The sequence below is a fragment of the Ambystoma mexicanum genome, chromosome 2q, assembly GCF_040938575.1.
Source record: "Ambystoma mexicanum isolate Mex_15411 chromosome 2q, UKY_AmexF1_1, whole genome shotgun sequence".
Lineage (NCBI taxonomy): Eukaryota > Metazoa > Chordata > Amphibia > Caudata > Ambystomatidae > Ambystoma > Ambystoma mexicanum.
The window spans coordinates 453838794-453866341 of NC_090924.1; the positions used below are offsets into that span (position 1 = coordinate 453838794).

The 27548-nt window shown below is 44.6% G+C and overlaps 1 protein-coding gene across 1 annotated transcript in view; it reads left to right on the forward strand.

Annotated features, from left to right (window-relative positions):
* The first annotated feature begins 3608 nt into the window (after window positions 1-3608).
* LOC138568973 (organic solute transporter subunit alpha-like) overlaps window positions 3609-27548 on the forward strand; it is a 61963-nt gene continuing 38023 nt past the window's right edge. Inside the window, exon 1 of the mRNA XM_069646719.1 lies at window positions 3609-4004. Within this exon, the coding sequence (XP_069502820.1) occupies window positions 3938-4004 (67 nt within the window). The 5' untranslated portion in view covers window positions 3609-3937. The remainder of the gene's footprint in view (window positions 4005-27548) is intronic.

Consider the following 27548-nt stretch of genomic DNA (forward strand, 5'->3'; position numbering starts at 1 on the left):
GTTGCTGGTTTTGACTGACATTTACTGACAGATGAGCAGGTAGTGCCAGATTTGAAGAGGTGTTACCCATTGCAGGCACTTCTTAAATTCTACCACAAAACAATTGTAAGGTAATGGAAGTAAAGGACATGAACGAGCTTTGTTATGTCGAGATGCTTTGTTGTAATCATGAAGATATTCAAAGCATGTTCTATTGCCATTCTGTGTAGGTCCCCAGTTTCCCTGTGTAGGGCGTTGAAGGTCAACAAAGTCAGCTTGGCTGTGTAAAGGTGGTGCTTTCATCGTTCATTCCTTCCACCCAGGCGCAGCCCCATTCATAATGGATCAGAAGGTTAAGATTAAATTACAAAAAAGTGCATAGATGTATAAAGTTCAGTGAACGTTTAAGTCTTTTAAACTGTAGCATTTATTTTGAATGAAATAAAGAGTTCTGATTATCAACAAAAAACACTCAATGTTTTCTACTCTACCCTCCCATAAATCATCTACATAATCTACATAAAACAAGGTACAGTTATAAAGAACACATTTAAAAAAACGTTATTTCGCCAGTTGCCACAAAAGTCAAAATACACACATAAAATAAACATTAATGTCAAAAAGATTCATATTGAAAAAACTATAAAAAGTACGCGATATTAGGGGAAGAGCCTTTTTTACGAATCTAACTAGCAGACGTCCTTGTTATATACTAAGCTGATAAAAATGGGCTCTATGTAGTAACTCACTTTATTTGCCTTGGACAAAGGTGCAGATTTGTTAGTTAACTGGGGGGGGGGTTGTGTGGGCTTTCACTTGAACAGTTTTGAAGTAAGGCTAGGGATTGTCAATTTCCCCAATGACAAGCAAGAGGAACTGAGCCAGGGGAAATCCCCTGCACACAAAAATGGAAGAGTCCAAAAATATGACAAATCATATTGTCTATTGAAAGCTTTCGAAACAGGGATCAAGTTATGGACAACGCATGATTCTCCAATACTTTCCTGTCGGTTACAGGCTTGTCATGAACTTTTAAGGCAACGTGACATGCCAAAAATGAGACATTACAAAAACCTAAGGTAACATGGGATTGGTTAGTGAAGTAGGCTACATATAGGATATATATATGATGTTAGTAACCTTATTGGCCAAACTCTATCTGATGGCTCCTCCTATAACCACCCTCCAAATGTTGCAATTTACAGGCATGTCAGGTTAGTGCGTTGCCATTGGGCCTTGCGCCAAAGTGTGAGCTAGCGTGGAAGGCGGGTAGGGATTGGTCAGTGAGGGTCCTCTCAGCCATGGCGATTTGGAAAGTTACCAGCCCATTCAAGGTGGTGGGAACAGCCCCAAAGGTGCTGCTTGTACCCAATAAGCTACTGTCTCCGATCCTCTAGGCCTTGAGACAGAACATTAAGCTTTCAGCCTGGTATTACTTTTGGATCTTCTTGCCTTCAGTTGGATGGGAACAATGGTCTCCGTCTGGCTCAAATGAATAGTCTTTGTCTTCCAGGTTCAAATCATGTGTGTAGGGACATCAAATTAATTTTCCTGCTTGCATTTATGAGGATTTTAGGCATTTATGCATGCAGGTGTTCTATCTCTTCTGCTAATGTGAAACGTTCTCTCCCTCTGTTTCCTTGGTCTACTGGTCGGGGCCCCTCTGCAAAATTAGCATGTCAAACCTCTCTCTGTACTCTCAGGCTCTTTCAGTGCATTCAGTGCATTCCATTCATTTCAATGTGTTTGTGGCTTCCATCTTTACTTACATGGCCACTCATGTTAGTTGCATTCAGCGTCAGCAAGCAGTTAATGTGCATTCTTGTACAACTTGCGGTTACTGCATAGCAAAAGTGTGTCTCTCCTCTGTCTTAAGTGGGTCATAAGCAAGTTCTTCATATCTACGAGTGACTTAATCTATGTGTCTGCGTAACTTCATGCAGGAGTATATATGTGCTTCATGTCAAACCATCTATGTCATAGTCTCAGTGATGATGTCATCAGCCTTTTGTATGGTCACATTCAGTCCACCTGCTCCATTGACTGCAAAAGTATCTCTTCAACTACGTCATCAGGATTGGGTCGAAATGGCTGTTTGAGGGAATAGCGTTTCTCACATCGTGGTACATCGAGGATGGGGAGGAAGAGGCCAGGAACGATGTACACCTTTCACTTCTGTGATGTTGAGACAAGGGTGAAACCGGTGCAATGAGGGCCACATTCATGTCTCCCTCTTCAGTTTATTCGTGCATAAGAAAAAAACTGCTGATAACAGAAAGTTGTGTTTACAAACTGATTGCCAAGCCTTTTTTAGGGCCCTTCTGGGGGGCATTGTTTAGCTTTGGGAACTTGTCAGAGCAATGTTTACTATTCAACGGGAACTAAGCATGCTGTGGAATCTTCTGAAACAAGTGCATTAATGACTTCAACAACGTGTTTTACAACATTCCTTTAGTGTAGCAAGGTATAGCCTTGGAACGTGTACATAAGAATCTCCATGGTATACTGACCTGACAGACCTAAAGAGAATGAGTTTTTGTTTACTGGAAAGTAACTACTATGATTCTTGAAGCTTTCCATGAAAGTTTCTTATTGCCCTTTTTTTACTGGAATACATGCATATTCAATGTTCAAGTGGTTAAGGAATTATTGTATCCAATTCTTTGGCTTCAAGAAAGCCTAATAAAAACGGGCAAATGACAAAAAATGTAATAAAAGTAAGCCCTAGGGGCAAGTTTGCTCCCTTGAGCAATGCCCTAGAGGGTCAAGGTGCGGAGGTGGTGGGGTGTTAAAACAAAATGGTGCTGCGTGCCTGCATACATGTATGGGCACTTGCCTTGCATTTCGGTCTCCCACCTGTGTTCAGATTGTGCCTTTCTTAGATTGTAAATACTTTAATACAAAAACTAGTGATAAGAAAAAAAGACTGTCACCATGTTTGAACGCACCCGTAGGGCAATACGTTGATGCCTGAAGGACCGCACTGACAGCCTATGCACTGCGAGACCGTTTTTAGGGCCTATATAACCCTCTTTTTATTACAGTGCACTTCCCAACTTGTAGTTTTTAACAATAGTACTAGCCTAATAAGTTTAAATTACATTTTCCAAAATAGTTTCTAAAAAAAAAATACACGTTCCTAGATGCTACTCAAACAACTTGACCTGAAAACTCTCGAATTTTGATTTGGCTATGTGGCCTGTTTTCTTTCTCGGTCCTGGAGGCTTTTTTGACCCAGTCTGACCCTTCCACTTGCTTAAAAGTGGGCTTTTAGATATCTGTTTCCGGATTCGACTGCTGCCTCGGTATTTACCTCCTCGTTTGTTTGAAAATATCCTGGCAGTGTCTTCGGAATCGGGGCAGCTCACCATATTTTGCAGGGACACACCTCCCATTATTTTGTTTGTTGTCCAGACAAGGCCTTCTTCCTCAAACAGGTACAGATGTATGTTACTTTAGAGGTGAATGAGGGTGGACTTGGACCCGTTACCTAGACGTTCACACCTGGGCCCAGTCAATGATTAATGTGCGGTTATTAGGTAGGGCTTCTGATCGCTGCTGTGGCCGGTGCCAGAGGAAGCCTCTGGGTGGGGGCGGAAAGAGCTTCAAGGGAGTGGCAGTCGCGAGAGCCTCTGTTGCCTGTCATGAGATAGAGAGCGCAGAGGTTCCTTGGCGTGGGGGGCACGAGAAAAAGACAGGTACAAAGAAAGTGATATGGATAGAGGCGGTGGAAAAGAAAGCAACATGAAGACGGCGAGATAAATGAATTTGAACGGAAAATGAGCGAAGAACGGATCTCAGCGCCCAGCTGTCAGACCGCAACATGTAGACATATTGCAGAGGGAAAGGTAGGAAGTAGGGTGGGGAAGAAGGGAGGGCGAAAGTAAACGAAGAAGGAAGTAAAAGGGACGAGCGAGACCACCAGGGCCCTGGCAGAGCAGCCCATGAAAGAGAGGAAATGGCAAAGCCGTCGAACTGCTCTCTCCCAGGAGGCAACTTCCCGCTGTCCTCTGAGTTCTTCCAAGGTAAGGAAGCTGCCTGGGCTCTCGTCCTGTCAGGCGTCACGCGAAGCGCGACAGTGCTGCGCAGCTGCTGAGTTCCAGTGTAGAGCGAGTCCTGAGGGGAGAATGGATTACACCATTTTAACTGGGTCTTAATATTTTAGTTTAGCGAGTGAAATGTTCCACTTTGTGCTAACATGACTCTGTTTGCGTTCTTTATGAATAAATGTGTCCATTACCACATTTATTCATGAAGTCGGCGGCGTAAGAATGATTTCATAGCTTTACTACCTCTTGCCAAGATTGCGATAAGGACAAAGGCCCTCATTACGACCCTGGCGGAGAACCATGGCGCAATTTGCACCATGGTCCATGGCGCTAAGCTGCCAACTCCGCCATGGAGGTTGGCGGACTTACCGCCCCATTCCGACCTTGGCGGGGCGGTAAGTCCCCAATCCCCATTTTCCCTTCCCCATTCCCATTTTTGCCCCATAGGGTATAATGGGAGTGGGGAAGGCGTTAATTACGCCACCGTAAATTACGGTGGCGTAATTAACAAGTCCCGTAGCGCCATGGATTTTTCCGCCCGGAAAAAGCAGGCGAAGAAAGCACCATGGCGCTACGGGAACTCGTAGTCAGGCGGAAAGGTACGCCATGCATTACGCCGGCGTAAACCCCTTTCCGCCAGGGTCGTAATGAGGGCCAAAGTCGGACTGGGACAAAAAATGGTACCGGCAATGTCCGGCATGACGGCATCTAAAATAATCAGTTCGACTTTCATGAATCGTAGCAAACTTAGTTTCTATGGCACATTTTTGCAGACATTTGTTGGAATAAAATGTAATTTAAAAAAGAGAGGAAGGTGCACGGAAGGAATAATATATATGAAAGAAAATTAAATGTGACAAAGACGGAGGTGGAAGTGTGGTAAAGAAAGAGAGAGGTGGAAGTGAGAGTAAAGTGCAGTTGCAATGGCAGTGGCAGAGACAAATTTTTTGGGTGGTTGGGGATGGGAGAACTGAAGTTTGTTCCCAGTGACCATCCAATGCCTCTTGGGAGTGTTCACAAGCACCCAAAAGAACACGCTTGGAAAATACAGAAAAGAAACATACACCTTTCTCTCGCCTCATCTGACTGCCAAAAATAGTGAATGAACCCCCACACAATAAATAATAATTGTAATTTTATATTTATTTTCCAAAATGTCAGACACAATACCACGAGAAGAAACAATACGAACAAATACCTATTAGATAATAAACCAAATGTTACAACTGTAGAAACACACTTGTAAAGCTACAGGGGCTAATTTTTGTGTTAACCCATAATTCGGCTGCGGGGATTACGTGTAGACATAAGAGTGGGCTGTTGTGGACCCCATTGTGATGTTCTCATCCGCTGGGGCACGTGCGGATGTACGAGGCAGAGGCAGGGCCTCGGGCCGATGCTCGCGCTGATACGCGGTGCGCGGGGCGGCGCAGTACACAAGACGCGACCACTTTCTTGGTTGCTTAAACCCGGACTGGCGTTACCCCGCCAGTTCCGGTGATACCTTTATTTCTATTCTTCGCGCGCTGTGTCACGTGACTCTGTCCGTCCGGACACGTGACACCACATTCCTCCCCAACTTGGAGGCAAATTTACTACGGCTAACAACAACACAATTCACTATGGTTAACAACAGCACTAATGCTCAGTCTTACTTCTGAACAGGTAGGTGTCTCTACTTCAGTCTTTTACGACGTATTCTATCCACCAAGTATCCCTGGAGGCGGGATGACGGCTTGGGTCTTTCTCTCAGATTGTATCGGGTGTTTCTCTCCCGGGGTGGCTCTTCGGTGACAACCTCCGCTTCTATCTCTTCTTCTTGCGGTGCCTCTGCGCTCCGCTGTGGTGTGAGTCTTTGGGGTGTGCGTGTTACTTCTCTTCTCTGGGGTGACGGGTACTCTTCCCACATTTCTTGGGGCACTTTCCTGAAGTGGGAGACGTTCCTGGTTACGGTTTCTTCTCCTCGGGTTGCTGTGATCATGCTATGGTTGGTGGTCTTGACAGTCCATGGTCGAACTTCGAAGTTGAGGGACATTTTCTTTGGTGGTGCCCGGTTCCTGACGAGGACTGTATCACCTGTATTTAGTTCTCTGTGGTAGGCTCGTCTGGCGATGCTTTCTCGTTCATTGTGTCTTTCTCGCTTTGCATCCATCTCGAGGATGTCTGGATCTGGCGTTGTCCAGTTGGGGTGCACCGGTAGTACGGCATGTATAGGCACTCCAAACATGAGGGCGGCTGGGCTGACTCCAGTGGCTGAGTGTGGGGTTTGCCGGTGTGTTCTCAGAAACCGATACACAGTCTTCAACCAAGGGTGTCCTTGTTCTTTGGCAATCCTGATGACTTTGTTCAGTGACCCCATGAAGCGTTCAGCGTCACCATTTGCCTGAGGCCATCTTGGGGTAATGCGTTGATGCTTGACGTTTACTTCCTTGAAAAATTCACGCAGCTCTTGACTTGTGAATGATGGCCCATTGTCACTTTTTATTTTCCTCGGGATCCCATGTGTGGCGAACATTTTCTCTAGTGTGAGGATGGTGGTCTCGGCGCTGGTCGAAGCTACATGTTCCACTTCGGGGTATCTGCTAAATTCATCAATTACTACTAGCAGGTATCCTTCCCCTTCGATGGTGCAATGGTCCATGCTAACGGCGTCCCACCGTTTTCGGCTTCGTGGGGCGTTGCTGATTGGTTCTGGGTTTGCTGGTCTCCGTGATGCTTGGCAGGCTGCGCAAGACTCTACGAGCTCGGTTATCCTCTGGTGCATGTTTGGCATCCACATTCTGGATTTTAGGTAAGCTGTTGACTTGACGATCCCTTGATGTCCACTGTGGGCCAGCTTGAGCGCTCTTTCTTCTAGGGATTCTGGTAGTATGATTCGGTGTCCCTTCAATATCACTCCTTCTGGGGCTACTGAGAGTTTGTGTCTAATACCGAACAGGGCCCTGAGTTTGGCTTGGGCTGTGGCTGTTCGGTGAGTCATTGACATGAGGTAGTTTTTCCAATTTCCTGATTGGATGGCAGCGGTCGTGTGTTGCAGGACGGTGTCTTCTTCTGTTTCTTGCACTACTTCCTGCAGTGTCAGGGCTCGCGGTCGGGCACACGCTATTACATGACAGACGTGCTCGTCTGTTTCTGTTGCATGGTGTTGCTCTTTGTCTGTGGCCGGCCGCGGATGGCGGGACAGGTAGTCTGCCGGGTTGTCTGATCCTGGGCGGTATTCTACCTCGATGTTATAAGGTTGAAGTTGCAGCATCCACTTCTCTATGCGGGCTGGAGGATGCGGGGCAGAGCCCCGGAATATCGGGATTAGGGGTTTATGGTCGGAGAAGACCTTTGCTTGTTTTCCTAGCAGGTATACTTTGAAATGGCGACACCCACACAGGATTGCCAGGGCCTCTTTTTCGATGTGCGCGTAGTTCAGTTCGGGTTTCGTGAGGGCTCTACTGGCAAATGCGATTGGGAATATTCTGCCATCTCTATCTGTTTGGGTCAGCACTGCTCCCAGGCCAACCGGGCTGGCGTCGACGAGAAGCTCGGTCTGTCGATCTATGTTGAAAAACGCCATGGTGGTGGAAGCGGACAGGGTGTCTTTTATTAGTTGGAACGCCTGTTGGTGTGTCTCCGTCCACTCCCACTTTTGGTCCTTCTTGGTTAGTTCCCTGAGTGGGCTCGCAATGCTTGCGAGATCAGGAATGAAGCGTGAACAGTAGGTGGCCATCCCCATGAAACTTCTCACTTCCGAGGCGGATTGTGGTGGTTCAAATTCTTTTATGTCTTGTACCTTGGACGAGTCAGGGGATACACCTGCTGCGCTGAATATGTATCCGAAGAAACATAGTTCCTTTTTGTTGAATTTGCATTTTTCTGCGTTGAGGGTCAGGCCTGCATCTTCGAGCCTCTTTAGAACCGCTGCTAAGCGTCGATGCTGTTCGTCCTTGTTCGATGCGTATACTAGGATATCGTCGCTGATGTTGGTGGTCCCTTCGAGCCCTGTGATGACTTTGCGGATTTCGTGCTGGAATACTTCCGCAGCAGACGATATCCCAAAGTTGAGTCTCTTGTACCTCATCAGGCCAAGGTGGGACGAAAATGTTGTAATGTATCTGGATTCTTTGGATAGTTTCAGCTGGTGATAGCCAGACCGGAGGTCGAGCTTGCTGAAGATCGCCGCTCCCGTGAGGTCTACGATGAGTTCGTCGATGGTGGGAGTGACATGGCGTTCGCGGCCGATGTCTATGTTGGGGAGCCTCATATCGATGCATATTCTTACCGCGCCTGGTTGTTTCGGTTTCTGGGCTACTACCATCGGTGAAATCCACGGGGCTGGTCCTGACGTCCTCTCGATGATCCCTGCATTTTCGAGCTTGAGTAGTTCCTTTTCTACAGCATCTCTCAGATGAAACGGAATTCGTCTATGTCGTACTGCCTTGGGCTCGATAGTGGGGTCTATGTGGAGCTTGACGGTTCTCCCTTTGAGGCGTCCGATGCCCTGGAACAGCTTCTTGTGCCGTCCTAAGAGGTTGTGTAGTTCGTCGTGTTGCGCACTGAATGCGAAGTGTATCAGCTTCAACTTTTTGGCTGTTTTGCAGCTCAGGAGGGTCTCGCACCCAGCATCTACTACGTATATTCGGGCACGGCAGTTGGCGTTATTGTGAGCAAAGTCCGACTCAAACGACCCTTGTACTGGCAGGGGTTTCTTAGATCCATAGGCGTATAGCCTGACTTTCTTCTTGAGGAGTTCTGGTCTGGGGTTGAGTCTGTTGAACTCTGTCACGGGCATGACGTTTACTGTAGCGCCCGTGTCAATGATCACTTTCAGTGGGTCTCCGTTGGAGAGGACTGTGCATGATGGTCTCCTCTTCTGTCGTGACTTTCGTGGGTCGACCGCTGATATTAGATGTACTCGGTGTACTCGCTTCTTCCCTTTTTTCTTCCTCTCTTTGCCTTGCCTTTCAGGAGAGGAGTCGCTGTCGCTTTCGTCGCTGTCACTCGTGGCTGGTGATCTTTGCGATTCATCGACTGCTCTGGCTTTTCCTTTTTGCGTTTGTTGGCGGGATCCTCTGGGCGCGAATCTCCTTCGCGGTCCCCGTGTAGGCCGTGAGTCTGGGTCCTTGTCACTCTTGCCCGGCGGGTTCAGGCAGACTGCGGCATAGTGATTCAACCGGTTACATTTCCTGCACGTGGATCCCCACGCCGGGCAGGATTCGCCTTTGTGCCATGGGCCTCCACACCATTTGCAGGTTTGATCTCGTCCCTGTGATGAGTGAGGTCTCCGGTACTGTTTTGGGCGAGTGTCTTGTTGTCGGGAGATGGCTGCTACATCTTCCGCAGGTCCAGGGTCGTCCAGCGGTAGTTTCTGGATGGCTGCTTCCATTACTGCTACCTGGTCCTCTGTTTGTTCGCGGAGTCGCGCCATCTCGAGGATGCGGGATAGTCGTACATTTTTCTCCGAGAGTATCGCTCTCCTCAGTTTTTCGGAGGAAATTCCATTGATGATTTGGAGGCGGATGGCCAACTCCTCGTCTGGGAATTCACAGCCTACAGCCATTTCGCGAAGGCGAGCGTGAAATTTGTCCACTGTTTCTTTTTCTCGTTGTCTCGCCATGCAGAAATGGAAACGCTCGTAGTCCGGGTTGAGGTCTGGTTTGAACATGTTGGTGAGTGCGGCTTTTGCTGCGGCGTAGTTGGCGTCGCTTCCGCGGTTTGGCGTGGCGTTGAATAGGCGCAGGGCGGCAGATCCTATATTGAGTAGGAGAAAGGTACGCATCTTTTTGGGTATAGTGATGTCTCTGGCATCTAGGTGCATCTCAAACTGCTGTAGCCATATTTCCCACCTGATGGCCGCTCCATTGGTGAAAGGGTCGAATGGCGGCATGAAGGTAGTTAGCGTGGGGTCAGTGCGCTCGTCGGTGATGCTCCTCCTTGACGAAGACCAAGTGCCGGCCCCTGTTGGGCTAGATGTCGGGTCTGACATGCTATGCTGCGCAGTGTTGCAGCGCTGTGCTGCTGTTCGCCGTGCTGTTGCTGTTGGGCCTTGTGTTTGCAAGGGCGCGTGGTCCCACGTGCGGCATAGTCGGCAGGGCGGGCCGCGTATGATGGCAGGGCGGGCCGCGTGTGATGCGTGGGCTTTTTGCACCTCACATGTGGTGTGGGTGCTGCTGATGGCTTGTTTCAGCTGCCGGAGCTCGAGACATTGCTTTCGTTCGCAGCTGATGCGGGTGGATTCTGACGAAAACGGGTGGGGCCGGCGTCGGCGCATACCGGCCTCGTGGTTTTCCTAGGGCGCGGGTCCGTGGATGCGATAGCTCCCTTTGATCTCGGGGCACGCGAACCACTTACCGCCTCGTCGCCAGTGTGATGTTCTCATCCGCTGGGGCACGTGCGGATGTACGAGGCAGAGGCAGGGTCTCGGGCCGATGCTCGCGCTGATACGCGGTGCGCGGGGCGGCGCAGTACACAAGACGCGACCACTTTCTTGGTTGCTTAAACCCGGACTGGCGTTACCCCGCCAGTTCCGGTGATACCTTTATTTCTATTCTTCGCGCGCTGTGTCACGTGACTCTGTCCGTCTGGACACGTGACACCACACCCATCGGGATCCCCAGCATTAGCATCAGCATTAACATGCATGCCGGCATACATGCTGCAGTATTTGGATGACGATGAGGAAAGAAGGCAGCGGAAATGTAAGTTACGTTCCACCCCATCTCTCCACCATACAAATGGACGAAAATGAGCCATGACGTGAATGCATAACGTAAAAGCCTTACACAAAGATTTTAAGCCATCCATTTACGTTACTGCTCAGTAGAACGTTAGCTCTATAGTATAGTATACAAATCTCTACATGTTCCAGTCCCATAGGATTATCAGCCCTTCTTCAGGGGAAAGTAATAGTACTTGGTGTCTGTACAAAATGGGTGAGGATACCAAAAGTATGGCCCGGACGGATGGCTCATAGAACAAGAATATCCAAACATTTTCTAAAAAGGAATTGGGGACTAAAAATTGTGAAGAGTGGTTTGAGAGAATCTATTGTAAGTGCTCCTGCCTGCAGCCTGGTGGATTGCACCATACTTTCCCTTTTTCCTGAACCAAACTGCCTCATTAGGGTTTAGTTGTTCCATAAACAGTTTCTGAATACATACTACTACTTGCCCCTAAAGAAGGGCCCATCCTTCTAAGGACCTGAAACATGTAGGACTTTGTATATTACACTGTATCTTTAGAAGTGTGTTTCAACAATTTGAAGATTTTGTTTATCTGATATGTATTAGTTCACATTTTTTGTTATAGGGCTATTTTGTCTGACTTTTTGGAATATAAGTACAATATTACAATACTTATTGTGTGAGGATTCTGACCACGTTTGTCTGCAAGCTGTTTCATCACCATCTGTGTCTCGCTAGTGGTTAAAAAAAGTGACACATAGTATGTTCCCACTACCAGCTTTTGATTTTGTATACTCAGCAGTTATGTTATGCTACTTCACATGCACATTACTGTTATGCTTCAACACATGGGCATATTATGGTGTCCTGGGCTTGCATGATAGTACGTAGGAAAGTGGGACATTAGTAGAGTACTTATTGCAAAGGTTAAGCTGATGTTTCTGGATACTAGAAGAACATCTGGGAAGGTATTCCAGCAACCACAACAGTTAGACAGACACAATCAGAATACAAAAGGCAACACAGAAACATGTTGGACAGTGTGTGGAAAAATTCAGAAAAGAGAAAGAAAACATCAAAATATCTCTCAGCTCATTTGATTGCAGAGGAATGTGTGAAATATTCCTCACTCCTAGCTTTGTTTAGCATGTCATTGTGTGTTCCTGTACAATCATTTCATGTTCTAGCTATATTTCTAAAGTGTAACTGTGCATTGGCAAAGTCAGTAAATGTGCATGTGTTAGGCATGAATGTGTGTCGGCCCAATAGAAAATGTGCAAGCTCAAAGAACATGCAAGCAGAAGGGCCACTCACCATGTAACCGTTGTTAAGTGATCTGTTAGGCTCTGCTACCTGATTATAGGCTTCTAACATTTAACATCAGAGCAGACACACAAAGCAAGCAGTTTACGGATCTCAGTACCACCTGGCCTGGCATCTTCAGTCATCTTAAATCACGCCTTCAGTCTCTATGTGCCAAACGCTCTCAACTATCCCCAACTGAACAGTGTAACCCCATATCATCTGGTCACTAAAAGGCCAAGCAGTAGGACTGCACCACTCTGAAATAGAATACAAGTCTACATACAATATGGGCCCAGGTGGAGGGGGGTATGCACGGCTGTTTGCAGTAAAATGAGAATATTGTGCCGTACCAACATCCAGCAGCGGTTTACCAGCCATAACTGTGCAAAGAGTACATCAACATTCATGTCAACATGCTAGTTATAACCAGTGAACGGAAGATCTGATCAAGTGGAGGTGGTATACCTGTTTCTGGCTGGGAAACATTTAATCATCATTCATGACCTACCATTTAACTTGAGGACATGTGAAGCAACTGCTCAACTCAGTCATTGCCTGCAAGTTCCATGCTTAATACCAGAGCTTAATTCCATGCATATCCCAAACCATCCAACCAAGCAGGGGCCCCTTTGAGGAAATATAGGAATACTACCCGCACATCCATATGCAGCCTTAGGGTGCTTGTTTCAATGTAACATAGCAACATTTCTGTAGATTATGTCACATTTTATGCTTTCTGTGTCCAGTCTCTTACAAACTCTCCCTGCTAATTTTAATTCTTCCCCGTCATACACAGTTTTCACTGCAACCAGCACCACACTCCCCAGTGAGATGAAGGGAAAAAGAGCAAGCAAGGGAGAGAATAAGAAACAGGGCTATATGAAGGGGAGAGTACGAAAAAATATATTGGGCGTTACAGATGGGGAATGAGAGCGACTGGCCGAACAACTGCAGGAGAGACAGACAAGGACTTTGATGAAGTAGAAGGACTAGAATAACATATAACCACTTGTATAAAGGATTTAAGACTCACATCCAGAACAAAGGTGCATGACTGGGATTAAGTAGTGGAAGAACTACTTGGAGAAAGCAGAAGAAGGCCAACAAAGACGCAGACTCGATCGCAAGGACGGGAGGGGCCAGCACTTTTGAGGTTGAGATTCAAGCAATTACTTTTTTCGTTCTTACAAGACTACTTATGCATCAAGATACAGTTACTGGACTAGCCCTGATGTGATATAAAGTACCACCAAATGTGATTTGAGTGGTTCTTCACAAGAAATATTGTGTGGACCTTCATTTTTTCATGGCGCATGAACCTAATATGAAGCAACATCATACTATTATTCCTTGTTAAATGGGGTAGAGGAACCATAAATCTCCGTTTGCTTACCATATTCATGTGACAATATTTTGTCTGACTTGGATATAATCTTTTTAGGGTGCTGAGGTCTACTCATTAGTATCCACAGTAAAGGGTTCCTCAGCTATCCCCCAACAAAGACAAAGGGCTTGGACTAAAGCAAAAAGCTAGGACAAAGGAGAAAGACTGGACAAAGAAGAAAGAGTAGGATGAAAGAGAAGAAGTGGACTGAAAGAGAAACTGAGATGAAGGATAAGGGTTGAGGCAAAGGAGACGGAGAAAGACTGTGATGACAGAAGGACTTTGACAAAGGAGGGGTCTGAAATGAAGGAGAAGGACTGAGACAAAGGAGAAAGCGGGTTGGGATGAAGAAGAACTGGAAGAAGAACAAAGGAGAACTGGAATACAACAGAAGGACGTTGACAAAGGAGAAGGAGAAAGAAAAACTGGGATAACGAAGGATAAGGACAAGGGGGAAGAAGGACTGGGATGAAGGAGAAGGACTGTAGCAAAGGAAAAGTTGAAGGATAGGGATGAATGTGTAGAAAGACTAGGGTGAGAGAGGGGGACTGGCACAAAGGATGAAGTGAGAGAAGGACTGGGATGAAGTACTGGGATGAAGAAGAAGCACTAGAGAGAAAGACTGGAACACAGAAGAATGATTGGAATGTAGAAGAACAAAGAATGGAATGAAGAATCAGAATTGCGATGAAGGACTGGTATAGAGTAGTACTGGGATGAAGCAGAGGGGCCCAAATGAAGAAGGGGGACTAGGCAAAGGAAGAGGACTGCAGTAAAGAAGTCGAATGATTCGAACAAAGTAGGAGTACTGGAACAAAGTAGAAAGACTGGGAATGACGGAGAAGGACGGGGGAAAAGCAACAGAACTGGGAAGAAACATTAGGACTGGGATGAAGCAGAAGCACTGAGACAAAGGATCAAAAGGACTGGTATGAGGGAGAACAATGATCAGTACGAAGAAGAAGGATTTGGTTGAAGGAGAAGGAGCAGAACTGTGACAAAGCATCAGAATTGGCACGAAGGATAAAAACTGAGATGAAGCAGAAAGAAAAGGACGAAGGAGACAGACTCGGATGATGTAGAATAAGGACTGGGTGGAAAGACTTGGTTGAAGGAGAAGGACTGGGAGGAAGAGGGAGTAGGAGGAGGATTAGGATGAAGGAGAAAGACTGGGGAGGAGAAGAAGAAAACTAGAACGAAAGAGGACTTGGACAAGGAAGAAGGCCTTGGATGAAGGGAACGGAGAAGGACTGCCATGAAGGACTGGAATGAAAGAGAATAGGGACTGTGATGAGGAAGAAGGAGAAGGATGGGGACGAAGGAGATGAACTGGCATGAAGGAGAAGGATGGGAATGAAGGGAAAGGAGAAGAAATGGCATGAAAAAGCAAGACTGGAAAGAAGGAAGAAGACTGGCGTGAAGCAAATGTAAAAGACTTGTGCGAAGAAGGATTCAGATGAAGAAGGAATGCAATGAAGGCAAAGGCCTAGCATTAAGGAGAGACTGAAGGCCTGGGATGGAGTAGAAGGGCAGGGATGAAAGTGGAGGAGGACAGGAATGAAGGTGGAGGAGGACTGGGGAAGGACTGTGATGAACGTGAAGGAGGACTTGGAAGTATGTGAAGGAAGCCATGGATGCATGTGAAGGAGGACTGGGACAAATGAGGAGGAATACTGGGATGAATTGGAAGGAAGAGGACTGGGACAGAGGAGTAGAAACAGGACTGGGGCAAAGGAATAAGAGGAGGACTGGGACGAAGGCAGAAGAGGACATAGACGAAAGAGGAGAACTGGGATAAACAGATGAAGGACTGTCATGAAGAAGAGGAAGGTCTGGGATGAATGAGTAGGATGACAGTGACAAGGATGAGGAGTTGGAGGATTAGGATGAAAAGATAAAGGCCTGGTATGAAGAAGATGATGGACTGGGAGGAAGGAGGAGGACTGGGACGAAGGACTAGAGATGAGAGACAGACTGCCTCAGAGCGTAAATACTACCATAAGTTACAGGACTCGGCATATTTTATTTGCTTGTGCCTGTGCCCAGATATGCTACCAGAAGAGAGAATGGTGATCAGCGGGTCACAAACAAACTGTATACATGCACACCAGAAAGGAAACTGCAAGATGGCGTGCATGCACTAAGCTTGCATGTATGCACACTAGGAAAGGAAAGATAGCTGCATTACACTGTGTATCCTTGCACCAATCTGAAAAGCAATCTACACAGGAATAGTTTTGCAAAGTTGGCTTTGCCAACTTTCAGCCAGAACGAAGAGGTTTACTTTGTGATCCAATTCACTATGCAGGAAGGACACAACTTGGGACTATAAAATGTATATGTCACAACTGCAGTGTTGATTAACAATGATTAATTAATGCATTCCGCAACTGTTCAGAGAAATGGGTCTATCACAAACTGTTATCATCACTAGCGAGGTGTCGGCTGCAGTCTGTACTACAAAAGCTCTTCCTCTAAACACGCATTACCTGCTGGCAGTGTGTAGGTGAAGTGGGAGCAGGCTTGAGAGATCTTGTGGCCCTGCCCAGTGCTAGTTTGCCATGCTTTACTAACATTTTGGGAGGACCAAAGCCTTTCCAATCCCATATATGGTGGTACCCCTGTAGAGGTAGGTGGGGGATATATATATATATATATATATAGTTTATTTTTTTGAGAAAGAAGGAAAAGTAGATACACTTTTCCCCACAAGGACGGCACTAACTTCGAAAATGAATCAGTCCATCATCAGCCAATATTCTCGTTCCATGTCCAGCTTTATTAAAGGCATCACAACATACGACGCGTTTCGCAACGCTCCCGTTGCTTGTTCACATAGAAAACATGAGTACAATGCACAATGCTTTTAAATATAGACGGGCTCAGTCTCTATGGTTCTGCCCAGCAAGTTTTGTCCCTTTTCTCTTTCTCCTCTCTTAACTCCTTGTGGACACACTTTATCAAATACATGCGGCCATTTTGGAATGTGTTTGGTCTTACTCTCAATACATTTACACTTCCGTTTTGAATGTTTGGAAATATTTCACGTGCATATTTAAAAGCCATTGAGTGCACACCGGATACGTGAGAAAAGACTTAATTTTTTGAAAATTTTCTTCAGAGAATACATGATTTCTTTAAATAGACAATATATCTCACATTGATTTCCAATTCATGTGCACTACAATTATAAAATCATGCACAGCTAGCAGGTTTTTTTGTAAAACAATTTAAGGTTTGTGACCACTCTAATGCTAGGTGCACGAGATAAGGCCTGCATTACTGTGTACTTGCACGTTTTAACCCATTCAAACCCGGATCTGCAGTTGAATACTGACTCATAACATAATATTCTGCTGCCACCAATTAGCATATAATGCTATCCTGTTTATCAATTATGGATATATCGCGAAACATAGCGTTCTAATCCTTTGGTCATCCTCAGGTTCAAGATTGTAAAGTGCATAGTGCTGTAAACATAACTCTCAATCAATTCACCTTTAAAAAACAGTCCTAAAGTGCATAGTGCAGAGTGCTTAATATCTTGAACATTGTTCCTTATATATTGTCCATTCATTTTTCTAAATGATTTCTAGATAGTTTGGTTATCCTATGTGGCAGCGACATAAAAGGTTATTAAAGTGCTTAGTGCTGTAAAAATACATTATTCCTCACAGTCAGTATTGAGTGTACAGTCTAAAACCACGATTTGGGGAGTATAGATGAGAGTATAGAAAAAAGGAGAGAGAGGATTAAAACAGGGGCTAAAAGCTGTGCAATTCTCACTATTACATAAAAAGTCAATACACATATACACATATATACTGCAAATAGTTAAAATAGGCTCAACTACCTAGGTCAGCAAAAGTTTTTTTACATTAATGATTTTCAGAATTGATCAATACTACAAGGGATGAGGAAGTTTATGTCCCAAGGAATGTATACAATTCTTCATCCAGATTGTGTCCTCCTGGTTTCTTGGTTGGAAAGTCTAGAATAAATCGTGTCTCCATTTGACGTAATTCCAGCTCTCGGTTCCCGCCCGTGGATTAAGTTTGGCGTGATGCACTCTGAACAATCTAAAGTTGTCTAGTTTACTCTGATGTTGGTCTCTAAAATGTACTGCCATTGGGTAGGAATCATCTACATTTTTGATGGCACGCATATGCTGCAAAATTCTCAATTTTAACTTGCCAATGGTGCTTCCCACATACCAAAGATTACATGAGCAAAGTAGTACATACACAATGAATTCAGTATTACCTGTTATTTTAGTTTTCACCTCAACACTGTGGCCTAATATTGGATGTATAAAATTTGTTTTCTTCAGAGCAAATTGACACGCTTTACACTGCATTTGGAAAAGCCAGAGTTCTTCGTGTTCAACCACGTAGGCGCAGCATGAGTTTCTGTCTTTGGGGACATGAAGCTGTTAACTAATGTATCTTTAATGGAGATTGATTTTCTATAGGTTATGTTAACTCGTTCCCCTATGAATGGAAATAAGGCTTCATCAGTTTTCAAGACATGCTAGTGTTTATGTAGTATTTTTTTTATTGTATTAGTGTGTGAGCCATACGTGAGTATCAATCTTACATCGTCCGGTTCCAATGTTTTTTCTGGTATTGGATTAGTAGATATTAATGCACGTTGATCAAGATTACGTGCTTTAGTGTAGGCTCTTTCTATGATTGCCTTTGGGTATCTTTGTTTGGCAAAATTCTGAGCTGTGATCTTGCATTCTCTATCAAAGCAATCTAGATTGCTGCAATTGCGTCGAATTCTGACAAACTCTCTGTACGGTATACTCCATTTTAATAGAATTGGATGGTAGCTTGTCGCAAATAATGGCATGTCTGAACTTGGTTTTCGAGGAAGTTCAGTACTGATTTCTTTTTGATCGGTTTTCACCAGTACATCTAAAAAGATTAAGAATTCGTGACTATGAGTCTCTGTAAATTTGAGATTCAAATTGTTTACATTCAATATGGTTACAAAGTCAAGCCAGTCTTTCTCTTTACCATTCCATAGGATGAACAGGTCGTCGATAAACCGTAGCCAGAGGACTACTTGATTAGTATACTTGGTATTGGCATTAGTCCACGCAATGACTTTTTCCCACCATGCCTTGTCAAATTTGCATAAGACGGTGCAAAACTTGTTCGCATTGCTGTTCCCTGCAATTGGTTGAAGTAAATATTATCGAAAAGAAAGACGTTATTGGTTAGGCATAAGTCTATCATCTCCCTGATCATTTATATTCAGCAGCATGAATTGTGGGAATGAAACATTTATTATTATAGTGCGTATAAGAGAAGGAATGTGCCATGAAATTCTACTATACAGAAAGGAAATCTGATAATTGGAGGCAAGTAAAAACTGGGAGATGATGGAGAGTTGAGAACAGACAGCAGTGAGAAAGATAGCAGTGAGAGGTAGAGCTAACTTGTCAATAACTATTTGGATGCATCAGAATTGTCCAATCGTGTGAGAGAAGAGGTACAGAGAATAAGAACAGTGTCTAAAAGTAGTGAAAGAGGTGATAATATTCATTGCTTTCAATGCTGTCAGTGAAGCTTTCCCTGCTTTTGCCAGTGCTGTGCTTTTCAGTGTGGCCAAACCTCTGCTTCTTTTGCTTGTTTCGTACCTGTTGTGTGTGTATGTGAAGAAAAGTGACACTGAAGCTGCACTTGTTCTGTTTGTTTTGAGTATAGTTTGTCCTGCTGAAAAGTGACACTGAGGCTGCACTTGTTCTGTTTGGTTTGAGTATAGTTTGTCCTGCTGTACGTGCCGTTTCTGAGTGAAGCGTTCACTGCTGCTGCCTGTGCTGTACCTGTTTTGAGTGGGGGACCCTAGCAGTACAAAGTGCCTGCAAGGTACCTGCTGTGTGGGGGCGCAAGGAGCTAGCAATGCTGCTAACCACACTCTACCTGGTGTGAATGAAACTTGCAAAACTGTTGGCCATGCTGTACTGTTCTACAAAGGGGGAGCTTTCACTTCGGCTGCGCACACACCGCCTTTCGCGTGTGCTTTGAGTGTTTGATTGAACAGTTGCCTTTCCGCTGACTGTGCTCTGTAGCAATCTATATGAGTTCTAGCACTCAAGCAAACTTGTTGCTATAGCGCGGGACGTTCAGCAATGTAGTGCGTGGGCATAACTCTGCGGGTTCCCTTTACTGGTATAGAAGGGGAATGATTCAGTTTCAGCAGATATATGTTATGTTATGTTATTTTGCATTTATATAGGGCCTTATATACCATTGGTATGGTCTGAAGGCGCTGGTAGGTTGAACGCCCTCGGGAACCAAAGTTCGGGTCAGTAGAGACAGAAGAGAGAGTCAAAAAGTGCGTGTGTGCACCAGGTATGTGTGCAGCTGGTGCGGAATTCAGGTGGTAGCTGCTTCTTAGCGGTAGGTGAGGTGGTTGAGAGATCAGGAGTATGTGTTCGCTCTGGCTGGCTTTATCAAGGACGAGTGTGGCTGCGTTAGGCCTGAGGAGAACCCCTGGCTGGGGGGTGTAAAACCAGCAATGTTTACTTAGAGTGTTTTGGAGTGAGCGGGAGATGTAGATATGAGAACAGTTATACGGAATGGTGTCATAGTATCTCTGTGTTCTAGTTGAGTGGTGGTGTAAGGGAGAGAGTAAGCGTGAGGTGTGTTATGATAAGTACTCTTTCAAATGTTCCCTGCATTCCAAAGCATATTATGTATGTCACGCAGTTCCGAGCGGGCAGGTCCGTTCTATTCATTTTGTTTGTTTCAGGCGTTCGGGATTGTCCTACACATTCATACTTGCTTGACCTATTCTTTCTCCAGTGTGCCTCACGCATGCTCTCATGTGTTCCATAAGTGTGCACTCCTGTCTTTCTTGTGCATGCATTCCAGTCTACCCAGCGCATGAACTCCTGTCTGCCTACGCACTCATCCGCTCTGTATACTCAAACGCTTTCTATACACTCATCCGGCCTCCACATTCATCCGCTCCCCACACTCATCCGCCGGCCACATATAACCATTAATGTGGCCTTTTGGGGGTTCCAAGAGCAAAACAGCAAGGGTTCCGGTGCAGTGGAGGAGCCAGTGTGGTGGGGCGGGGGCACCCCTCATGTGCCCCCTCTGGTGCCCAATGCGCCCACCAGTCTCCCGCTGGCACCCGATTGTCTTCCCACCGGCACATAAAGCTGCCTCCGCTACTGTCCCAGTGGGTCTGATTTGTCCATTGTCGAAGCTCTGTGTATCAAAGTACTAAAATAATGGATTGCTGACTGTCAAGCCTGAGGTATTGTTGTTATTAAGCTACTGCACTTCTCTTTAGCGTCCTTATACCTCTAGCCAATCCCCAATATGAAGTGTCGACTGGGGCCATGAGTCAGAGGCCTTTTAGCAAAGAGCAGAACGGCTGGAGGCTGCCCTAAAGCTAGGGCAGGGTTCCTACACTGTCCCCCACTGCCTTCATCTCTCTCACGGTTCTGCTCCTCCATCCACCTGCCTGAATCGCTCTCTCTTTCCCGGCATCATGCTTCATGTCTTTCACCCACAAAGCTTTGCCGTAGATTGCCTGCCTTCTTAGGTGTAACCTTTTTGGTATTATGGTCCGCAACCTCTGCTTTAATAATATTTCACTCTGCACTTCTCTAAACCAGCTCCACCCCTAAAATGTTAACAATCCTCCTCTTTAGCTTTTCAGTACCCTCTGCCATTGCCTCCTTCACCTGCTTGATATTATTCAGCGTTTTCCTTTCACTTCTATCGATCACCTCCTCCTTAAGTTAACCTCATACACCTCTTGGAACAATTGTTCCATCAACTCTTCCTCCCTTTCCTCTATCTCCTGTTCTTTTCTTTCACACCCCTCATCAGTATTTTCCAGCCATCTACCCTCCTTCCCAGCTTCTTCAGCCCTCTGGTCATCTTCTTCACTTCAATGGACACTTCTAATATAGCAGTCAGGGTCACCTTTTTCTCTGCAATCACTCCCATCTCCTGGGCCTTCCTTTCCCCAACCACCTGGGTCTTCCTTCTGGGTCTCTCTTCCAGCCTCCTGTCTCCAGCTTTCCCCAAGCTCCAGCAACTCTCCTTCACTCTCCTATTCAGCTCTTACTCCTTCTCTAGCTTTTTATGTTCTCTTCTCCAGCCAGCACTGATCTTGCGAGGCCACGCTTCCACACCAGTTTTAGAAATACATAAATGTTAATTGAACTAAATTAATCCAGCGAAGCTAAAGCTGCATCTACAGGTAGGAACCTCAAATCCAAAACCACATCGAACGGAAAGGAATTGCTTTGCCCAGTTTTACCAAGATCACAGCAGGCAGCCACATTTCTCCTTTCCTCACTGCCCCCTTCGCCATCAATGACTTGCGATAACTCGTAGCACACACTTTTGACCTCTGTTAGGGAAGAATACAATTTTGAGGGTTCTGTAGATTCATGTTATAAGGCCCCCAGCCCACCCTCCCCTTTGGTTTTTAGCTTTTGACTTATTTTTGAGGTCAGAATCCTCCTGCCCTTGCAACACTTTTTTGTATATGGTCCTATGATTGCCCACTTTGTTCCAAGGACAATGGTGTTTTCTAAGTCATACAGTTTGGCCCTGGGGTGAACATCAACCTACATTGGGGTTAGGGAGTAGGGTTAGGGAGTAAGCTGGGGCTGCTGTACTGTAGTTTTGGTTTCACAATGCGTGCAAACTGATTTACCACGTTATTTGCCCACTGCCTACCTTTTTGGTAGCCATTGGTGCCCTTATGTATTTTTCCAATTCCGGCTGTTTGCTATTGTGTTCTAGAGGCTTTTCTCCCTGGAGTTTCACCAAAACTTGAATTGTGAGCTTCTACACCAACTTTGTGTTCAATTCTGTGCACGTCTTCTCATGGACTTTCCCAAAAACAATCTTTGGCAATGGCAATAATTCTGTCTCTTTGTCTTTGGACAATGAACCTATGAGATGTAGTAATGGATATATTAAAGTCCAAATAAATCAGGGAATTGACTCTCTCAAGTTTGATATTACAAACAGACTAATTCAAGATTTTTGGGGCCCTTTTCTTGGTAAAAAATCAAAATCTTGGATTTGGCTCCATTCATACGTAAATTGTTTAAATGGGTGTAAGAGGAAAACGCATTACATTTACTTTGCAGGAGAATCAAGGAACAAGGCGTCCTCATACGCCAACCAATGCAAATAACACTTTCCCAATTTAACCGGTATACAGTTGGTATTTCCTGTTGACTCTATCAAAAGCACTGGACATATCTATGCTTGCTATATAAGTTGTTAAATCAGAGTTGTTTCTGGTCTGTGCCTGCATTTGTGCTAGAAAATACCCCATGTAATGATGTACCCAACCTTTTGCAGAACCCAATTGGAAATTTAGATATTAAATCAAGTTTTCTTGCCCGCCTTTCAAGGCAGAAGGGATGAAAAGATCTTGCAATAGTTCTATAATTGGGGGGATTATTTCTATCTCCTTTTTTAAACAGTGGGATAATGTATGAGACATGCCAAGAAGAAGGAATAGTTTCCTGTTCGATAATATTCCGAAAGAATCTTTTCTAAATAAAAGACCAGAGCTCAGCATAATATTTAATAGTAATCGGAGCTATGTGGCCGGAACACGGGCCCTCAAGGCATTCGATTTCATGATGGCAGTCATAATATCAGACCTAGCAAAACCATTAGCCCAACTATTCAAATTAGACCACATGATCGTATTGTAAGTCTTCACTGCTATAGGAGACACATACATAGATTTAAATGTTAAACCCATTTGGATTCTTCAATTGGGCTAACATAATTCGACTCCTTAGGAAACATAGAACAGATGACAATGTCCCAGAAAGCTGAGACTTGTACTCAAGTACTTGAGGCTTTTACAAAAATGTTGGTAGTGCTGGCAAATCTTTTTTTTTCCTGTTTGCAAACCTCAATATTGTTAAATGTATTTTGTTTAAGGTCTCTAATTTGTGCCCTTTTTGCCCTCTTAGCCTTAGCAATCCTTGCGTTGTATGTATGGGCCAATTGTTTATTTATCCAGGCAAGTGCCCTCTCCAGATAACCTAACCAAGTATGAAAATAACATTTTACTAAAGTCATTAGCACAGCATAAATAATCAAATGTATCAGGAGAGAATACAGTAAAAAGGCTACTCAATTTGTACATGGATTTTTTCAAAGAGGGTGAATTCTGCTTCAAATTGATACCCCTTCTATATGGTTCAACAAAAGCCAAGCATGGCACGATCTGAAAAGCTCAACAATTTCAATTCAACAGTAAAATATAGCATGGCATGGTCACTAGGACCATTCAAATTAATATTTACCAAGGAGGACCTAGAATGGAAGGGGACGAAGAGAAAAACATAATCGATTTAGGAAAAAGAGTTCCGTCTATTCCAGGTATAGATTTATCAATGAGAGGCCATGACTAAGGTAAGAGAGAGAAATTCCAGGCCCCAAGACTCCATGAAGTCCACCCAAGATTGAGTTCTCTTCCCGGCAATAGTAGAAAAGAAATTCAAAGAGACATTATACAATTCTTATACAAGGTATTTTGAAAATACATGGCAAGTTAAAGTCACCAGCTACAATGATGGCCAATCCTCCAGAATAACACTAATTTCATTATGTATGTCATCCAAGATCCTGATGGCTATATTCCAATATATATTAAACATTAGAATTTCTTGGTTCACCTCATTGAATCCCAATAATAATTTAACAACCAAATGACTATCAATTAATGTGTCAATAGGAAAAGGGGAAAATCCCAGTTTTAGATCCATGTCAATGAGCAATCCATCATTAGGGCAGACCTTACAACCTCGTTTATCTTCCTTCATAAGTACGTGGTAGCCCTGAATCATTAATGGAGAAAGGTGCATCACTTCTTAGAAAAGAAGTATGTCAAACTCTGCCCAGTGTAAAGAATTGCCAACATTAAGAACATTTTGAGATCCCCAACTATTCCATGAAAAAATTATCTGATAATTCTGGCTAAACACAAAGGTCAATGATGTCCTTCCTGTTGTCTTTCAATAGGGCAGTAGTCAGCCATGACCAATCGGCTTGTTTATTGAATTGTGTTCCTAATTTATTTGCACCAAACACTGTCCTTTGACCATTTATATTCAGATCTCGTTTAATGGTAAGATGATTTGGGTAGTACTGAGAGTACTTAAGACATCTTGTTTAGTAAAAATGTCTATTTAAATTGTGAATGTCGAGACCCATAGCTCGAAAAAGGTCCTACTGATCCCACACCAATCTTGCGATGATAGATGGAAAAAAAATGAACCACAATTTTGTCCCCATCGCTGTCTGGTAAATCTACTCTGTCAATGTCCCCAGAGTGTAACGAGCGTAGAGCTGGAATCAGAGAGAAAATATGGCATATGGTTGACCTATTAAAATGGATATAGTCATAAAATTGGCTAATGTACTTAAAGCCAATAGCTCTTCCCATAGCGTCATCATAAGAGTGCAATAAAGGTATGGTTGCCAAATTTCTAGCACTGTTAGAAACAAATGAAAGCCGAGTACCCTTGTTTTTAGACGTATTGGAACCCACAACATGATGAACAGGCTCTTGTTGATCTGCACCAGAATCCTTAAGAAGGCACAGGTTGGTTTCCGTTCCGGATGTTTGAATTATTTCGGGGACTGGAGAGTGCCAATCCTCTGTTCTTTATTGTGAAGAAAAAAAGTTACTAATCTTGTACTATGATGCAGCTTTTAACTTTTTCTTGGTTCTCTTTGAAATGGTAGAAGATGTTTGTTTGGAAACTGGAGATGAGGATGAAGCATCAGCTTTCGATTAGAAGTTTAAATCGACAATCTCCTCCACATTAGACAGTGACCTAATACATTTCCTTTAAAACCAATTTTTATTATGGTACCTGGCCTTTGTGTTTATTGGTTTTTTTTAGTTGCACCCAGTTTGGACTTTTTCTTCTTTTTGGTATTCATATTGAACAGTTCAGAAAAGGACAGAGGGAGATGTTCTCCCATTTCTCCAATTTCAATATCAAGAGATTGATTTGGTGGTTCAGTTAAGCCAAACAGTTCCAGAGACATAATTAGTCTCTCAGTCTCCCTCAGGTGTGCGTCATTTACATTAATTAGTTGACCACTCCTGCAGCATTGTCCCTCTTCATCCCTCTTCCTCGTCCCAGTACTTAGGGAATTATGGGACTTGAAGTCCCTAGCGACAAAATTAGTTTTTCTCACATCTTGTTCATTCTCAAACTTATTTTTGTTCCTTATGCTTTCCTTTATTATTCACAGACTTCCTTTCACTGTCTCTTTGGGATGTAGGGGGGCTTTCAACTTTTTCCCTAGGTTTAGAAGGGTTTATATATCATTCAATGCCAAAGGATTTTGGATTGGTTTTATCCACATTAAGATGTTGGACTTGCGGAACAGACAGATTGCTATAACATCAAGCCATTACATACTTTGGCTTTTGTGAAATATGCTCCATAGTGGAAGATAAATACTGCATCTCATCCGACAGAATCCTCTCATTCACCTGGGCTCTTTCTCCTCCTAGGTGATGCTCCCACAGAACACCACCCCCAAGGTCAGGATCAGGAAGCGTCTGCCTTTCCCATGCCACCTGGAAGGAGACTTTAGGCTGGGGTTTAGTGAGGAGTGCTTAGGATTCATTACACCTCTCTGTAGTTCAATGCAACTTGTAGTTCAAATAATCTCGTGTGGCACAATGGTAAAGGGTCACCTACATAAGTATAGCATATAACTCTAATTAGCTGCTTGTAAACCACTGCACTTGGAGGAGAAAGCAGTTCTATATTGTGGATGTCCAACAATAAGGGTTCTCACCATAAGTCAGATGCTGGTTGGGATGTACTGTATCCATCCAAGGGGGAAGTGCAGGGGGGGGGGTAGGCAGCTGTTAAGTGACTTGGTGAGACTGGTCAACTGCCAATAAATAAGTGCAGGCCTGTGGAAGTGCATACCAGTGGGTGCCAAGGCAAGTGCCAGGGAACGAGGGGAGGCTGAAAGCGATTGGGTGTGTGAGGCCAGGGCCTGGGTGGACACAGAAGAACCCTGGTCACCAATCTCAGCAACTGTGGGATTTAGCAGAGGAGGGAGGAAGGGAAGGAGGAGGTGAAAAGGAAGGTCTTGAGGAGCTACTGAAATTTGAGGAGGTCTTGCTCAAGACAAAGTGGAAGGGGAGGCTGTTCCATAGGAGGGAGCCAGCCAAGGAAAGAGATTGGCCACCAGCTCGCTGTTTAGCAAAACGCTTGACACACAGAAAATTGCTGCCGGAGGAACGTAAAAATCTGGAGGGAGAGTATTTAGTGAGGGTCAGTTGTAGATAGTGTGGTGCCTGGCCCCAGACACGTGTGTGTGGACGCTCACGTTGGGTGCCCCACACAGGTGTGGGAGGCACCCCTCGCGGAGATGCCGCGCCACATGTTAAATGGTCCACCAGCAGGACGCCATCTTTCAATGAACTAACCTCGTACTGAATTAGAGCCCGAAGGCTCAGTATTCACAATAAAGGAACAACATGCATAAAACTTCAAGGGAATGCTACAGTCCTGACAGAGGACTGTCCAGGGTACCATTAACATAATTGTCTCATGTAGCGTATGCGTGGCAACACTACGTATGTTCTAGTGATTAGATGTATGTTGAGAGTACACGTGGGCAAATGTTCGCACTGGGTGCCGCCCCGCAAAAGTAGGGAGAGGCACCCAGCACGAAGGTGCTGCACCACATGTTTAATGGTCCACATCAGGGGATCATCCTACAATGAGAACATTTAGATCTCTGTCATCTAATGAAAGGTACAACTATAAACAATTTAGCAAAACAGTCCGATTCGTCTTGCATTCATCCCTCGGTCAAAAAGATATCATGACAGGCAGCTGTATTCTGGTGTTAGAACTGTCAATAACAGTTATACAGCACCAATAATAAGGCAGTTCACAAGTTCTTGTTAGCACACTAAAAAGACCACGGTATAGAACTAATACACATATCAATGTTATAACTGGATAATGAACATGGAATACAGTCAACAAATCCAACGCACCATAGCCGCCACGACAAAAGACCTACCAGGGAGGTCTTCAAATGTAGCAATGAAGGTCAAAGTCAATATTCATGCCTTGATTTTGGGAATAACGTTTTC